This window comes from Leopardus geoffroyi, chromosome C1 (genome assembly GCF_018350155.1).
Source record: "Leopardus geoffroyi isolate Oge1 chromosome C1, O.geoffroyi_Oge1_pat1.0, whole genome shotgun sequence".
In the NCBI taxonomy this organism is placed as follows: Eukaryota; Metazoa; Chordata; class Mammalia; order Carnivora; family Felidae; genus Leopardus; species Leopardus geoffroyi.
Window position 1 is genome coordinate 111,941,257 of NC_059328.1, and position 16,476 is coordinate 111,957,732.

The window sequence follows — 16,476 nt, forward strand, 5'->3', positions numbered from 1 at the left end:
GAGAATGTAAGGCTGCTGGTGAGGAGTGTTCCCCGGGGAGGGGCCTGCTGCGTTCCTGGGATGTGACTCAGACTCTGAATCCAAGTCACCCCCTGAGTCACTGTTTCCAGCAGTGTCCTCCCAATGAGCTAGCAGAGCCCCTTCTCTGCCTGGGGTCTGTGACTCACTGCCACTCTCACCAGTTTCCGCCTTCGGCTCTGTGATGGGGCCTTAGCGCCACCTGGTGGGTGTGAGCGGGTCTGGAGGGCGCTGGGCTAGCCCTGCCAGGGTGAGGGCTTTGGGGGTGAGCCCTGCCAGGCAACCTAGCTCCCTCCTCCCCTGGCCCTGCCCTCACCCCCATCTTTCCTCTGTCCTTCTTGGATGCCTGAGCAGCTGCCTCTGGGCTCTGTGTGGTGGGGACAGGTCACAGAGGAAATGCTGCTTCCACCTCCTACAGGGAGGTGAAATGCAGGCTGGGGGCTGGGGCTGAGTAGGAGCCTACCCTGAGAAAGGGGTACTCAGGCAGGGACAGCAAGGACAAGGCCAAGGGAGCTGGGCAGCAGGCTGACACTTAGTCTGAGAGGGGTTCACGTGTAAGTGGTCAGGGTCCCTGCTGGGCTGGGTCTGTGACCTTCCTGTGCCCCAGCCTCTGGGCCCTTTGTCTGGAACCTTCTTGTTGTGCCCTGCTCATTCCTCCTCTCCCTCCTGGCCCACCTTGGCCTGACGGGGGTGGGGGGGGTGGGGTGTGGTGGGGTGGGGGTGTCCCTTTTACCACGGGGGTGGGAGGTTAGGGGGAGCAGATCTTGGGGCTGGGAGGTTAGGGGGAGCAGGTCTCGGGAGGTGGGAGGTTGGGGGAACAGATCTGAGCGAGTGGGTAGGAGGTTGGGGGAGCAGATCTCGGGGGTGGGAGGTTGGGAGAAGCAGGTCTTGGGGGGCGGGTGGGCCTGGCCCGGTCCCAGCTGGCTGGGACAGAGGCCTGGCGGAGGGGCGGGGAGTGACGGGTCCTGCCCCTCAGGCAGAGGAGGAGCTCATCAAAGCCCAGAAGGTGTTTGAGGAGATGAACGTGGACCTACAGGAAGAGCTGCCGTCCCTGTGGAACAGGTGAGTCCCCAGGGGTGAGTCCCCAGAGGTGGTGGCGCTGAGCCTTGGCCTCCCTCCTGAGGATGTCTGTCTGCTGTGCCCTGTGCCCTCCCACGGTTGGTGTCTCTGGCGAAGGTGGAGGTGTGTCGGTGTGTGTGTGTCTCCTGGGCCGCCCGCTGACCTGTGTGTTCTCTTTGCCCCTCCCTCCCTCCCTCCCGCAGCCGTGTAGGCTTCTATGTCAACACGTTCCAGAGTATTGCGGGCCTGGAGGAGAACTTCCACAAGGAGATGAGTAAGGTAGGTCCCGGTGACCCCTTTGGGTCACGCTCTGCTGCCAAGGGCCAGGGTCAGAGGCAAGGACGGGGCCGGCCAAGCTCCCTCTTTTCCTGCTGGGGCTTGGTGCACACTAGTAACCACAGTGCTGCCTCTGGGCCTTGGGGAGAGCCGCCTGGTCCTGGCCTCCAGGAGCTCGCCGCTCTAGAGCGTCCAGGCCCAGTGGGAGTGCTGGGGAGGCTATGAGCAGGGCCCACATGCCTGGCCCCTGCCCCCTCCTCGCCCCGTCCTATCCTCCCTGCCTGGATGGAACCAGCCCCTCCTGAGGTTTCAGTGTGTTCTCAGGCGACACTGGCTCAGGGAGCTCTGAGAATGCTGGCCCTTTCCTTGTTCGTAGGCAAATAGTCAGTAAGTTCCTAGAATTTCTCAATGTTTTTCTCATGTTTCTTAAGACATTGAAACGCGTCTGCTTTATCTGCCAGAATCCAGGGTAAGAAGGGGTCTGATTAGCTTGAATTCCTGTGTTGTATTATTTTCATTTTAACTGGCAGTTAAACTACACAGCAGAGTTGGAGAGACCCAGTGTTGGCAGCCCTTCCCTCCGTGCACTCGAGGGGTCACTGACTCTGTCTCTTGGGCCCAAAGGAACCGAGTGATGGCGGTGGAGTCCAGGCCCAGGGCAGGAGGAGAAGCAGCAGCTTGGGGCCTCTTCCTGAGCCACCACCCTGACTATGATTTCCTGCCTTTTAGGTCTTCCCATTCTTTTCCTTCCTGCCTTTAAACATTTGAGACAACTTATGAAAAGTTTAAAAAGGGAAGAGGTGTTCGGGGGAAGAAAATATTTATGTAAAGTAGGAGGAAAATTCAGTTCTGAGCTTCCTAGTGGCCAAAGCGAAAGAGGGAAATTTTTTTCAGGAGTGAGAATCACTGTGTACATGGGATAAACCTCTTCTATCCTGTCTGTGCTTTTAGTGAAATCTTTGGCAGTTGTAGGGTGGCCTGAAAACATCTTGGCACAATGACCTTAACAATTAGAATCAACAGTTAGTTTGCAAAAACAATTTAAAAACATTTAAAAACTGTACAAGCTGCATGAGGCATTTTAGGAAATTTCTACAAGTAGAAAGAAGAGAGAGGACGGTCTGCAGAAGCAGTAACGATTAGTAATGTAGCCCACTCCCTCCATTCTTCCCCTTCGTTTTTCTGGGTTTGGTGTGCAATTCCCAGCTCCCTACTCCTGGTAAGGGACGGAGTGCAAGAAGGGGTTAGGTATGGGGAGGAGCAGGGATGTTACTGGAGAGACAGAGGTGTTTGGTGGCCCCAGAGGCTCTCCCCACCTGCTTGCTGTCCCCCTGCAGCTCAACCAGAACCTCAACGATGTGCTGGTTAGCCTGGAGAAGCAGCACGGGAGCAACACGTTCACAGTCAAGGCCCAGCCCAGGTGCGTGTAGCCCAGCACTGTCTGGCCGTCTGGCTGAGGGTGTGGTGGAGGGAGGTGTGGTCTGGGGCAAGATCCTGGGGCAGAGCTTGCTCATTCCTGGAAGACCAGGGCAGGGCTGTGTCTGCCCTGCCCTGGGGGTTTGGCCTCTCTGTGCTCAGGGGGACAGGTTAGGGCACCCCACATTCCTCTGGTGTGTGGCATCAGAGAAGGAGCACTCCTGGACAGTCTGAGCGTCACCTGACACCTGAGCCTGGGCCTGGGCCTGGGCCTGGCTTCCCTTCCTGTGGAGCCCAGCAGCCAGGGTGCCTGCGAAGCCTTGGAGGTGGGGCCCGGGGACTCCAAGCTTCCGTGCTGGTGCGGAGCCACCTGGAAGGGGAACCTTCCTCCCCCAGCAGGGGCGTAGTGCCACCTTTTCCTTTCCTTGCTCCTGGGAAAGCCCAAGTCCCTGGATGGTGGCATCCTGGGCACGCACAAAATCATCCTTGTTCCTGTCCTTGGCCTGGTCTGGCCTCTCAGGGTCCCCTCCAGCTGCGAGGAGATTCCTGCTTCCTGAGGGGAAACCGTGAGGGAGGAGGGAAGTGCCTTGCCCTCTGGCTGCGGGTCAAGGGAAATGATAGCCGGTCTGGGATTTCCCTTCCGTTTTGGCTTGCACCTGTGACAGCACAGCCCACAGGGTATGGATTGACCTCAGCTTCCTCTCTGTGAAATGGGGAACATTTATCTGCGTCTTGGGGCAACTGGGGGGCCATGGAGGACTAAGGAGTTATTCAGGGAATGTTGCTCTTCCTCTTCTCTCTGAAAATGAACCAGAAGGTGTGTGACTGAGAGAAAGGAGCCCACAGGAGGCTCACCCTGAGGCCAAGGGGTGAGCAGGGGTCAGGGTAGGGGTGGAGAATCAAGGCCAGGTCCCTTCAGGGAGGAAGGGTCTCTCCCTGTGCTGGGCCTACAGGTAAGATGGGAGGGTGGTGAATGGAGGCCACCTGGGCAGTGCAGCGGCTGGACCCAGTCTTCCTGTGGGAGAAGGCTGGTGTGAGCAGATGGGGAGGGGAATGGAGGGGATGGGGGGAGTGGAGCTCTGTGAACCTCCTTCACTGCAAGGTGGCCCATTTTGCAGCCTGGTTGCCTCCTCTCAGAGGCCTCCCAGCGGCCAGCTGCACCCTCCTCCAGGCACTGTGGGCCCCCAGAGCCCCTGTGTGCTGAACCACAGGCAAGGTGGGTGGCCAGAAGTCTCCCTCAGCTGGTCAGCCCTGGTTCGGGGCTGCACCCTCTCTCTTTGTCAGCTCTGTTCCAAGGCGCCTGGCCGCATGCCCAGGTCAGTGGGGTTCCTGGGACTGGGCAATGGGGATTAGGGTTAGGGCAGGGTCAGGCCCTCTTCATGGCCTTTGAGCTTTAGGAGAGGCTTTGCCCCTTGGCACCCCTCTGAGCAGAGGGGTTGCTGATGAGGAAAGGGAGCAGGCCAGCCTCAAATTGGGCATTTCCCCAAAATGAAGGCCTCTGCGTCCCGTCCGTTCCCACAGAAAGAAAACTAAACTGCTCTCCCGGCTGCTCAGAAAGAAGAACAGGTACCGGCACCGAGTGCTGCATTGTGGGGGTGTCTGGGGCCAGCACCTGGCCGGCCGACCCCTGTGCATGCGCCTAGCATCCTGCTCCGAGGGTGCCACTAACCCCTAACCTGTGTCCCCTGTTTGGTGCTGTGGGCAGGGCTGCTGTGGGAGGGAGCCGGCGGGGCGGCAGGGCTGTGCTGTGGCCTGTGTGTGTGTGTCGTGGGGTTGGAGGGCTCAGGGGCTATCCGGTGGGAATGAGGAGGGCAGACAGCCTGAACTCGGTTGAGTGGGTTCCTCTGTGTGCCACAGCACGTCCACCTGGCTGTGGCCCAGACCAGGAGGTAAACGGGAGAAATGTAGCCAGAAAGGAGCCTCGGCGAGAGGGGAAGGGGAAGGGGGTCTTGTAGCACAGTGGTGGGTTTTAAAATCTGTGTGTGTGTGTGTGTGTGTGTGTGTGTATACTATGTTTATATGTATGCTTTAAGGAGGCAAATACATTCCCACAAAACACAAATTCAGTAGAGATGAGAAGGGACCACGATGTCTCTCACACGCCTGTCCCATCATCTCAACACCATCCTCCAGCCCCACCCCACCCCCCAGGCGATGTGGTCAGTAGCTTCTTTGGATCCTTCTAGAACTGCCCTGTCCAACACTTGCCCCGGGAGGCTGGTGAGCACTTGAAATGTGGCCAGTGTGACTGAGCAGTTGAACTTTTAGTTTCACTTAATGTAAATATAACCTTCAACAGCCATCTGCGGCCGGTGGCTAGTCTTTATTGGTACCGTCCCATGGTTTCCTTATGTAAGAACAAACATACATTTTCATTTTCTGCCCCCTTGCCCCCAAGTGGTGCTCATGTGAGAGACCGCAGCCTCTCACCCCCGGATGCCACTCTGTGGCCCTCTGCCCCAAAGGGCCTGTAGGCACAAAGGTGTGGATGGTGACCGCGGTGTGGGTGGGAGCATGGGCCCTGTGAGTCGGGCAGTGGTTGGTGTCCCGGTGTGAGTAGGTGGACTGGTGGGGATGCCGGCCGAGGCCTTTGGGGGCTGGCTGAGGAGCGGGGCCCAGCTGGGCAGGGGCCGCTGCAGGACGTGTGGGATGAGACTCATTCGCCTCTAGGATGTTTGGCTTTCTCGTGCTGTGGGGCTCGGCTCCCTGGTGGAGCCCAGCGGTGGCCTGTGGGTGGCTTCCCCGAGGACCGAAGACCTCCAGCTTGGAGTTCCTCCCGGGCCGTCACTGTCTTCAAGGCAGGCCTTGTGCCCACATCCCTTCGTTTCCACCCATTCTGAATCACGCGTACATGAACTTCTCACCTGTAAGCACGGGGACACACACTCGTACACACGTGGACATCGCATTTTCATGGTGAATCTATGTGAACACACACACATACACGCTCTCCAATTCACATGTTAACAGACACATGCTCATACGCGCATGCACATGCATTTCCACACGGATCCATGCACACATCCCGTCACAGGCACACCTGTGCATTTGCACATTCCCTTTTGTACGCAGTGACTTCCCTCCATTGAGCTTTCTCCCCATCTCGCCTCCACAGTGACAACGCCCCTGCAAAAGGGGACAAGAGCCCTTCGCCTCCTCCAGATGGCTCCCCGGCCGCCCCGGAGATCAGAGTCAACCATGAGCCTGAGCCGCCTAGCTCAGCAGCAGCAGGGGCTGCCCTCCCCAAGTCCCCGTCTCAGGTAGGCGCTGTGCCCCCTCCCCTGCTCCCTCTTCTTCCTGCTTCTCTCTCCTTCCCAGTCCTCTCCCCAACACCGGCCTGGGCTCCCCTCAGCGGCCCTGCCTTCTCCTGGGAACGCCTGTGACCGTGTGTCTCCCTCTGCTCCCCCACAGCACCCTCTCCTTCCCTCTTTCCCTGACCCTTGGGGCTGCTGACCTCCTCATCTTCCTTCCCCCCCTACAAGGGGCTTGGGGCCCTCAGCCCCAGGGCATCCAGATCTGCAGAGGCCGTTGCTTTCTGTCCTCCTCACCTTCTCTCTTGGCATGAGGCCATGCAGGACCTCCACAGGGTCAGCGAGGGAAAGGGCTCGGGGAGGGGAGCATGAGGTAGCCAAGGGGCACAGGCCCTGGGCTTCCAGAAGCCTCCCCCAAGAAGCTTGGCCCCCACTCCTACCCTCACCAGGTTCCTCCAGCTTTCTGCCATGTCCCCAGGAGCTGGCCTGTGGCCCCGTCTGAACTGATACGCTTTCCCAGCTGTCAGCTCCTGGCAGCAGCCCTCTTGGTGGTTGGCCATGACCCACCCCACAGCTGATTAGACGTGAAGAGTGTGACAAGAGCCCACACTTGAATAGCACTTGCTCTGGGCCCGGCACTATGCCACCACTTCCCACATTTTCATTCATTAAACCGTCACAGCCACCCTGTGAGGCAGATGCCCACCCCACCTCAACAAGTGAGGAAACCAAGGCTGGGGGGCGGGGCATGGTTCCTGACTTGCTGGAGGCCCTCCATGGGCAGGTGTGTGGCCATCCTGCCTGGCCCTCTGCTGGGCCCTGGCTCCTGCTCCGTGCTGACCTCCACGGGTGACAGACAAGAGAGCCTGGGCCCCTCCCGCAGGAGATGCAGAGAGGGTCCTGGAAGGGCAGAGAGCCCAGGTCATAGCTATTTCTCAGTGACAGCTTCTCTCCTCAGTGTCTCACCCAGGTGGGTGACAGCCCAGACCTGCAGCCCCCTCCCCGCCCTGCCCCGGGCTCTCCCTTCTTTCTCCTCTTCTTTTCTGTTCCCTCCCTGTCTCTCTCCTTTCACTTCTTCCCCCTCCTGTCCCCTTCTCTGTCATCCACTCTGTCTCTGCACAGCATTTCTGGACCTCCTGCCTCAGTCTCCCTCTAGGGGTGGCCCTGTGGTCCTGCGCCTCAGGCAGCCGTGACTCTTCTTTTCTTCCTCAGTTGCCTGGGTGGGGCCAGGGCCTGGGGTGTGACTAACCGTGGCTTTGTCTCTGTCTGTCCCCCCTCCCCCACCCCCACGCTCTGCTGTGCCTCGCTGTGCGGCCCCTCACCTGCTGCCGACCCACAGCTCCGGAAAGGGCCACCAGTCCCTCCACCTCCCAAACACACCCCGTCCAAGGAGGTCAAGCAAGAGCAGATCCTCAGCCTGTTTGATGACACGTTTGTCCCTGAGATCAGCGTGACCACCCCCTCCCAGGTCAGCCGCGGCCACCGCGGCCCAGCTCTCTCTTACTCTCTCGGGACATGCATGGCCTTCTTCCTTCATCCCACGCCCTGCGCCTCTGCCTCAAGAGCCAGAATCTGGCCTGAGAGGTTGGCCCAGAGCCTCCCCCTTGCTCATTCATCCAACCCTCCATTCATCCTCCCCCATCCATTTCTGAGCATGGACTGTGGCTAGATGCAGGGACACAGGCGGGTGGTCCTCGGGCAGCCGGTCAGCTTGCTAGTGGCCTCATGCTTCCACTGGTGCGATGGCTGAAGAGGCATCAGCAGGGAGGATCCCGGCCAGTCCAGGAAAGGCCTCCTGGAGCAGGTGACATTTGCCAGGTGGCTGCAAGTAGACACATTGCTTTAGCCAGAGTCAACAGTGTGTGTGTACATCAGGAGGGGTAGGACATGGGCTCAGGAGGTCAGAGTTCAGTGTGTGCAGAGTGCAGCAGTGGGGCAGTGAGAGGAGGCAGGGGGGAACACAGTTGGGAAGGCCCTGGAAAGTCTGGCCAAGGCACATAGACTGTAGCTCCCAGACATGCCGACTGGCCTTAGGAGTGGGACAGTGCTTGGGCCACGGAGCAGGGCTGCTGCTCGGAAGTGTCCTGAGAAGGCATGTAATGCTCATCCATAGGTGGACAGAAGGAGGGCTGAGCAGGAGGTTACTGCGGAGGCACGGATGTGGGCTGTACAAGGTCAGATGGGCCCACAGAGGCCACCATGTGCTCAGCCCTCCAAGCCTGCCTTCCAGGCCTCGAAGCCAGGGCCCTTCCCACTACGGCCTCGCCTGTGGTGCAGGCTTGCTGATCCCAGGCTGTGGCTGGTCCATGCTGGAGGGCTGCCCTAGAACTAGTCTGCCCAGGGCCTCTGGTTGCTGCCTCCTGCCCACTCCTTTGCACAAGCTCAGAGGCCTGGGGTTGGGGGGCGGGGGGAGGTGGTGCAGGGCAGAGGGTGAGTGTGGAAGGAGAGGCGTTTGGGAACCGAGGATGGTGGTCTCTGCTAAGAGTGGCCTAAGGCTGAGTGGGCTTCAAGCCGGGACAGAGTTCTCTGAGTTAGAAGTAGGAACTTCCGGTATGGGGTGGCTGGGTGGGCAGGTGGGCGATTTGCTGGCTCGGGCTCAGCAGGCCTGGGAGCCCCTGTCTAGAAGGTGACCAAGGCTGGTTCAGGGGCTCCTGAGAGGAGAGGACACCGGGTGGCATGAACTCCGGGACAGCTCGCTGCTGGAGCGCTCACCAGCCTGAGTAGGCCTCCGCCCTAGAGGTGCACATGAGGGACACAGGGTCACGCAGAGCACTAGGAAACGCTCAGTAGGGGATGGTGCCAGCCCCTTATTGACACGACCTTGTTGGGTTTTCACCTGAGCTCTTAGGAGGGGGTTGTTGCCCCCGTTCAGCAGGCGAGGACCCTGTAGGCCTGTCCGACAGCCACACCGCCCTCACTGAGTGTGTTGGCCTCTCTGTGCTCACCGCATGCCTCCTTGCTACCCCCTCTGCCCACTCCAGGGAGCCAGGTGTCTGCCCGGAGGTGGGAAGCCTACACCATGGGTGCTGTTGCTGGGGGCTGGGGCGGGCTGTCTGTGATGCTGTGCTCACAGGGCTGCTGGGCAGGGCTGAGGTGAATAGCCTGCATCCCTGCACCGGAGGACAGTTGTGGTCCTGCATGGTGGGTAGCTGGCTCGCTGGGAGGCAGGGAGGGAGGATGTGGTCTGCCCTTTGGTGCCCCTGTCCCCTTGGAGCACAAGAGGGCAGCTGTCTGGGCTTGAGTGACCTCTGAGAAGGAGCTGGTGGCAGGGCTACTTGGGGGAGAGAAACACTGCTACCAGCTGGCAGGGGTGGTGGGGCACCTACAGGCCATGCACCCACGGTCTTGAGCACTCACTCAGAGAGGGCAGGGTCATGGGGACAGAGCAGTGGCCCCAACCCCAGCCTCATTAGACAGGGATCAACCTAGGGAAAGTCACTAGCTGGGGGTGGGCTTGGGGCAGGGGCTTGGGAGTTGGGGCCCCGTGTCCAGGAAGTAAGACCACTCAGCCCGGGCTCTCCGAGGTCTGTGCCTTGTCCCCTGAGCTGTGGGACAGCTGGCACCTAGTGTTCTCAGAACTGAGAGTCTCAGGTCTCTGCTGACAGGCCGCAGCTCCGCTGTGAAGTCCCGTCTGGGGAGCCCGTTTCCCCAGGACCCAGGTCTTGGGTCCTTCTAGATGCAAGGCTTTAGGTGGACGTGGGCAGTCTCCTGGGGCCATGCCTGTTACCAGCACATTCCTGGGCTGCACTCAGGCCTGCTGAATGGGAGTCTCTGGGGGTGGGACCTGCGGTTTGAGTACAGGTGCCCCCAGTGTCGGGGAACCCACACCTAAGATTTGGCTCCCAGGCGGTGTGTGTTGGCTCAGCCCTGTCCTCACTCTGTGGAGCTGGCGGGTGGGTGGGTGTCACCACAGGTGAGCTGTGTGGGGCAGTGAGGGGGGCCTGTCCTAGGGAGGGCGGTGGACTGTGCTGCTTCTGGGGGGGCAAGGGTGAGGCTGGGAGAGCCTGTGGGTGCGGGGAGCAGAGAGGAGCATGCACCAGGAGCCCACCGCGGTCTGCAGGACAAGACAGACCTCTGGCTGGACCGGGCTGGTGGGTGGCTACCCCAGTGGGCCTGCTGCTGATGTCTGAGGGGGGTGGCGGGTGCGGTCCTTGTGTGCGTGGAGCTCGTGCCAGAGTCGTGGTGGGGGCAGTGCTCCCACGTGTGAGGCGGATGTGAGCGTGTGTGCCTGCCATGAGCTCCCCGTGGAGTGCTCCCAGCCTGTCACTAACTGCCTTCCTCCTCTGCCACTGCTGCCAAGTTTGAGGCCCCAGGGCCTTTCTCGGAGCAGGCCAGTCTGCTGGACCTGGACTTTGACCCCCTCCCGCCTGTGGCGAGCCCCGTGAAGGCGCCCACACCCTCTGGTCAGGTTGGTCTGAGCCCGCCACCACCACCACCTGCAGACCCGCGGGTCTCTGGGGCGCCAGGCCGTGGGCTCATGTCTGGCCATGGGTGCCCATCTAAGCCACCAGGCCTTTAGTGTCCTGGGGTCAACAGGCTTTCCTCCCACTCACTGCCCTTCCCCTGGTGCCCTGGCCCCCTATCGCCCCCTGGCCCTGCGCAAGAGGAGGGGAAGAGCAGACACGTGTCAGGGAGAGGGCCCTCAGGAGGAAGGTCAGCTGAACACTCACTTGGTAACTTGCGGCCTCGGTCAGCCTCCTGCCCCTCTCCTGGCAGCGGCTCTGTGTCTGGGCACTCCCTGGCAGGTGTCCAGGACTTGGCCCCCTGGAGACCCTGGAGCCTGGCTCCGTGCTGCCCTGAGCCCGTTGGGCTCCAGGGCCTTGGGGTGGGGGGTCCCTGGGGACTGCTCGTCTGCCCCCTGTCACTAACCTTTGCACTAACTCTGTCCTTTTCCCCTTCTGCTGCGCCTAGTCAATTCCATGGGACCTCTGGGAGGTAAGCTGTGTTTGCTCTGTGCCCACCCCCAGGGGGAGCTGCTCCTCCCCGGCCCACCTTGCCTGGTCCTGCACCTGGCCTGCTCACAGGTGCACACACACGCACGCCCGGGCTGGTGCTCATGTGCGCAGGAGCTGGCCGTCATTGCCTGTCTCCAGGTGTCCCACTGCTTCCCCTCTGCCAGGCCGTGCGGGGAAGGGGCTATTCGGTTTAGCCAGAGAAGGTCCTCTGTGGTTTGGCTCAGTCGTGGGGTCTGTGAGTGGTCCCGTAGGATGGATATGGTGTCCTCCTGCTGGGCTGCGGCCTGCGAGGCAGGGTAGCCTTGGGGTGGAGGGTCTTCATCCTTGAGAAGGTTTGTGTTTGTGGGGATCCTACAGGGCAGCGGCGTCGGGGAGACGTTGGGATAGAGGACAGGAGGAGGGTGGCTTGAGGGACAGGAGAAGCAGGGTGAGGCCAGGTGCCCTTATGCGAGCAGGCCTGCTGGGCAGGTGTCCTCATCACCTGGGGGCTCGGGCACGAGACTCAGGGAGGGCGTGGGGCCGCACTACCACTATGCAGCTTCTGAAGGAGCAGGAGCCGCTGTGTGCGAGTGCTGGAAGCACTTCTCCCAGAAGCTTGAAGGCTCCGAATAGCCTTGCTGTGGAGGAGGCCAGAGGAAAGCCTGGCACGGGCAGCCGTTTTAGCTAGGGGTCTTTGGTGGGTGCTGAGCCGCGTGTGGCTCGTTTGCGCCTGCTCATCCCTTTGTCAGGAGTAGGAGCAAGGAGGTGGGAGTGGTTTTCCCTTCAGAGGGTCCACGTGTGTCCCTTGATGGGCCAGGCTGCCCGCCACAGGCACCCAGTCTCCCCTCTGCCAACGCTGGGCCACTCATGACTCTCTTCTCTTGTCTTGTGCCCTTGCCCAACACCCCCTCCTCCCTGGTCTTCCACCCCTCCCGCCCTGCTCTCCCTGGTGGCCCATCACTAGCCCACAGAGAGTCCAGCTGGCAGCCTGCCTTCCGGGGAGCCCAGTGCTGCCGAGGGCACCTTTGCTGTGGCCTGGCCCAGCCAGACGGCCGAGCCGGGGCCTGCCCAAGTAAGTGCCCATCTGCCAGCTCCCAGTTGTCCCCAGTCCCTGGGGGTGTAGCAGTGAGGAAGAGCCTGGAGGAGGAGGCACAGGATGGACAAGGCCACTGTGGGCCTGAGGGTGAGGTCAGGGTGGTGAACCAGGAGGCCCCTAGGATGGGGCTTACCATTCCTGCTCGCTGTGATTTAGGCCAAATTGGCCCCTCTCCCCCTTGCCCGCCCCACCCCAGCCTCCCAGCTTAGGCCTCCTGCAGTGGGAGGGAGGAGCATTCAGAGCATCTCTCTGTTTGTGGCAGGTACTTCCCAGAATTTTCTCATTTAACTTTCACCCTAACCTAGACATTTCCTCCTTTTACGGATGAGGAAGTGGGGGCTAGAAAGCTTGAGTGATTGATTGTGCCCAGAGCTCGGAAGTGGCCGAGTGTGAGTGTTGGCCCAGGTCAACCTGACTGAGGCTGGACAGTGTCCACTCTGCCTTGGCCAGGCCCCTCCCCCCATGGTGCCCAGCACTGTGCTGCCCCCTCCTTGGGGAGCAGGTGTCCAGGGCTGGGCAAAGGCTGCTCCAGCCTGCCCTGAGTTGTTTGGCCAGGGACAGGCACTTGTTGCTGTCCCCGAGCGTGGGGGTCTCATGGCTCAGCCAGCAGGCCAGGCAGGTGGGAAGAAGCTGAGGCCTGGCCAGGCCTTGGCCTTAGAGGACAGGGCCTGTGAGGGAAGGTCGGGGCGGCATCCAGGGGCCCGTGTGGCACGTCACTTGGCATCTCTGTGCTGCCAGCACCTTCTCCAGCAGCTTCCCGTGACAGGCACCCAGCCTCTCCTCCAGGAGCTCCCTGTACTGCCCAGCTCTAGACACTGCTGCTGTCCATGGCCCTTTCCTTGTCCTGGTCACAGCGTCCGTCCCGTGTCTGACCCCATGCCGGCATTTGTGTTGCAGCCAGCAGAGGCCTCCGAGGTGGCGGGTGGGACCCGACCTGCGGCTGGAGCCCAGGAGCCCGGGGAGACAGCAGCAAGTGAAGCAGCCTCCGTAAGACGACAGGGACCAAGACCCTGTCTTTTCTTTCCTGCTGTCTGCCCGCCCTCCCGCTTGTGGCTCCCTAGCACTGTGTGTTCCCTGTGCTCCTTGCTCTGTGCTGGTCCAGGTCATAGTTCCCGTCGAGGAACCCGGAGGCAGACCAACCTAGCATCAGTCACAGAGACCCTCCCCTTCCCTTGCCCCTGTGGCCCCTGCCCTCTGGGACCCACTCCCCTACCACGCTGACTGTGCTTCCTCCCCTCAGAGCTCTCTCCCTGCCGTGGTGGTAGAGACCTTCTCAGCGACCGTGAATGGCACCGTGGAGGGCAGCGGTGGGGCAGGACGCTTGGATCTGCCCCCGGGGTTCATGTTCAAGGTACGCCCGGGCCAGCTTGACCCCACAGCCTCTGCTGCCATCTGAGCCGACGGTGCCCAGGCGGTGTGGTCACCCCCTTTTACAGATGAAGACCCTGAGCTGGGAGGCTATGTGGGTTTGCCCAGAGTTCCCCTGCCCCCACTCTCTCTGCTACCCAGTGGGCGGGGTGGCGTCTTGAGCTTTCAGGATCTCCTGTCAGCACGCTGAAGCCCCCACAAGGCCTGGTGCACTGTGCTAGGTCGCAGGGGGGACCAAAGGCGTCTGCGGGAAGGGGTGTTGAGCTTTTCCCCAACCTCTGCAGGTACAGGCCCAGCACGACTACGTGGCCACCGACACGGATGAGCTGCAGCTCAAGGCTGGTGATGTGGTACTGGTGATCCCCTTCCAGAACCCTGAGGAGCAGGTGAGGGCCCTGACTGGCTGAGGCGGGAGTGGCCAGCAGGGGGCAGCAGAGACCTGCCAGCTACAGACCTGCAGGCACAGCGCCGGCTGCTCTTCCCTCCTCCTGCTAGCTCCTTCTCTCTGTCTCTGTGCCCTTCTCCCCTGACTCGTTTTCCCCTCCCTTCACTTCCCCCACTCTCTCTCCCTTCCCTTTGGCCCCTTTCCTGGGCCATCACATCCCCTACCCCGGTCTCCTCTCTCTGTTTCCTCGGTCAGCTCTCCTTCTTCCTGGGCTCTGCCTTTCTCTCAGTTTTTTGCATCCAAGTGGCTTTCTTTCTCCCCTCCTCCCTCCCCTGCCCCTGTCCTCCACGGCCTCCTCTCTCCTGGGACAGGATCCCTGGCCACCCCTCTGTGAGCCCTCCTGCCCGGCAGTGAGCTGGCGAGGTGCCCACTCTGCAGCGTCACATTGGGCCACCTCCTCCAGGCTGGCCTTGCCCTCTGCCCACAGGCACAGTGTGTGGGTTCCAGCAGGCCCCCCTGAACACCCTCAACTGTGTCCCCAGCTGTTTCCCAGGCCAGATGCCTCCCAGACCCTCCCTCTGCTGTGGCTTCTCCTGGTTAGTTAATGTCACAGTGAGCTCCAGCTGAGACTGGGGCTGGTGCAGAGCGGGGACTGCCCTCTACATTCTGACAGGCTGCTCGTTTCGGGCCGGGAGGTTTGAGTGCCGAGGGTTTCCTGGGCCCAGTGCTAAATCTAACAGCTTCCTTCAACCCTTGGGTCTCCACTGGTCTTCTGGGGGCCAGCCCTGGGCTAGGCGGGATTTTAAGTGGAGTCCTGGCCCCCAGCCCACAGTGGGGGTCATGTGGGTGGGTGGATGAGGCTCAAAAAGGACATACATAGGCTCTGTGACAGGCAGGTAATGACGTAACAAAGGCCTAGGGAGGTCCCAGGCAGAGCAAGGTCAGTGATGGCATCTGCCAGGCCAGAGGTGTATGGCCCCTGTGGACCTAGGGATCGGGGTCTGGGGCTGGGAACACTGCCAGGACTTGGGTAGATAGTCCCTGTGAGGGGTCAGCATGAAAGCAAAGGCCAGGTTTGAGTCTGAGTGCTTGATGGGGTGGCCTTGGGTCACTTGAGGTGCATTTAACTGGTCAGTGCTCACCAGAAACTTCTGGTATTGTTTGTAGAAGTCTGGAAGGACAGCCAATGTGCTCTGTGAGCACCAGACAGTGAGAAACTCCTTGGCCTGGGATTGAGGGATTTTAGACACATTCAGACCAGCACAGCAGTTAGGTTGCCTTTGCAGAGAGAGGAGAACTCACGCCAATGACAGTTAAATCCACATGCTGAAGGGCGGATGTCTCCTGGCTTGGGCAGGTTTGGGTCTGGGATAGCAAGGAATGCTGCCTGGAGGAGGCATTCTTTCAGGTTGGGTGTGACAGGCTAGAGGAAACGATCAGGCAGAGGAGGAGACATCCTCCCAGCAGATCCTAAGTGAGCCCCATGTCCTGTAGGGTTTGAGTGCCCTCCGTCCCCATCCCTGTGTGACCTGGGTGCCCTGTTTTGCTCTCAGGATGAAGGCTGGCTCATGGGCGTGAAGGAGAGTGACTGGAACCAGCACCTAGAGCTGGAGAAATGTCGGGGTGTCTTCCCCGAGAACTTCACCGAGCGGGTTCAGTGAGGGCAGCAGCTGCTGCAGCTGTCTGGGCGTGTGGAGAACACCTTTTCCCGAAAAATGTGTGTGTCTTTCTTTCTTTCTTTCTTTCTTCCTTTCTTTCTTTCTTTCTCTTTCTTTCTTTCTTTCTTTCTTTCTTTCTTTCTTTCTTTCTTTCTTCTTTCTTTCTTCTTTCTTTCTTCTCTCTCTTTTTTTTTTTCCTGATTTTGTTTTTGAACTTTTGAAAAGCGAAGGGAAATCGAGAGAGAGACCTAAGCCAAGAGGTGTTCTCCCAGGGATTAGGTTGTGTTCCAAAGAGTCTGGTTTCGGCGAGTCCAGTGGCATCACCAGTGTTCTTGAAGCTGCCGTGTCCCCTAGTTGAGTTCCTGGCCGCCCCCACCTCCCACCGCGCCCGCATGTGTGCCTGGCCGCAGGGCCAGGGCCTGGGGGCCGCTGAGCCGCCTCGCTTGCCTGAAGCTTCGGGCCAAGCAGTCTGGGCAAGTGTCCTCTTTCTCCTGGCAGCTGCTGTGGGTGGGGTCGGGTCTCTCCAGAGACCTGGGGGCCCAGACATCAGGCTGGCCTGGCCCTGCCCCGCAGACCGTCCGTGTGCTGTTTGAAAATAAACCTTAGTGTTCAAAACGAAATGAAACAAACTGAACAAAAACCCTCAGAAAATGTGTGTTCGTTGTATTTGTTCTCCCTCTGTTTCTGTCTGCAGTGCAATGGAACCGTGATTATCGGTGGCTTTTTCTACTGGGACAGTCCACCCCCCTTAACCTGCTGCCAGGGCAGGTGCTGCTGGGCCGGAGGCTGCATTCTGGCTGTGGCCCCAGCAGCTACGGTGTGCCTGACAACACTTCCTTTAGAGCTCTTCTGGGTCTGGACCCTGCGGAGCGTTTCAGCCCCTGCCCCCTAGCGTTTTTAGTGGTGGTTGGTTGGGATACAGAGATCCGGGGCTTGAAGACTCAGTTGCCTGCCGCCTTATTTATTAATTTAATACATGTGAGAACTTGGAGGTCAGGTGCCAGAGACTCCATTT

The 16,476-nt window shown here is 60.2% G+C and overlaps 1 protein-coding gene across 30 annotated transcripts in view; it reads left to right on the forward strand.

The window, feature by feature from the left end:
• The window catches only part of BIN1 (bridging integrator 1), a 55,872-nt gene extending 39,760 nt beyond the window's left edge, over window positions 1–16,112 (forward strand). For 3 of the 30 annotated variants that reach the window (XM_045479423.1, XM_045479426.1, XM_045479425.1), the window contains 13 exons: window positions 995–1,080; window positions 1,281–1,356; window positions 2,691–2,773; window positions 4,291–4,335; window positions 5,885–6,029; window positions 7,360–7,488; window positions 10,321–10,428; window positions 10,932–10,955; window positions 11,919–12,026; window positions 12,948–13,037; window positions 13,291–13,401; window positions 13,703–13,804; window positions 15,357–16,112. In XM_045479423.1, the coding sequence (XP_045335379.1) occupies window positions 995–1,080; window positions 1,281–1,356; window positions 2,691–2,773; window positions 4,291–4,335; window positions 5,885–6,029; window positions 7,360–7,488; window positions 10,321–10,428; window positions 10,932–10,955; window positions 11,919–12,026; window positions 12,948–13,037; window positions 13,291–13,401; window positions 13,703–13,804; window positions 15,357–15,464 (1,215 nt within the window). In that variant the 3' untranslated portion in view covers window positions 15,465–16,112. The remainder of the gene's footprint in view (window positions 1–994; window positions 1,081–1,280; window positions 1,357–2,690; window positions 2,774–4,290; window positions 4,336–5,884; window positions 6,030–7,359; window positions 7,489–10,320; window positions 10,429–10,931; window positions 10,956–11,918; window positions 12,027–12,947; window positions 13,038–13,290; window positions 13,402–13,702; window positions 13,805–15,356) is intronic. The other 27 variants (XM_045479452.1, XM_045479449.1, XM_045479453.1 and 24 more) reach the window with 16 other exon arrangements.
• The last annotated feature ends 364 nt before the right edge of the window (window positions 16,113–16,476 follow it).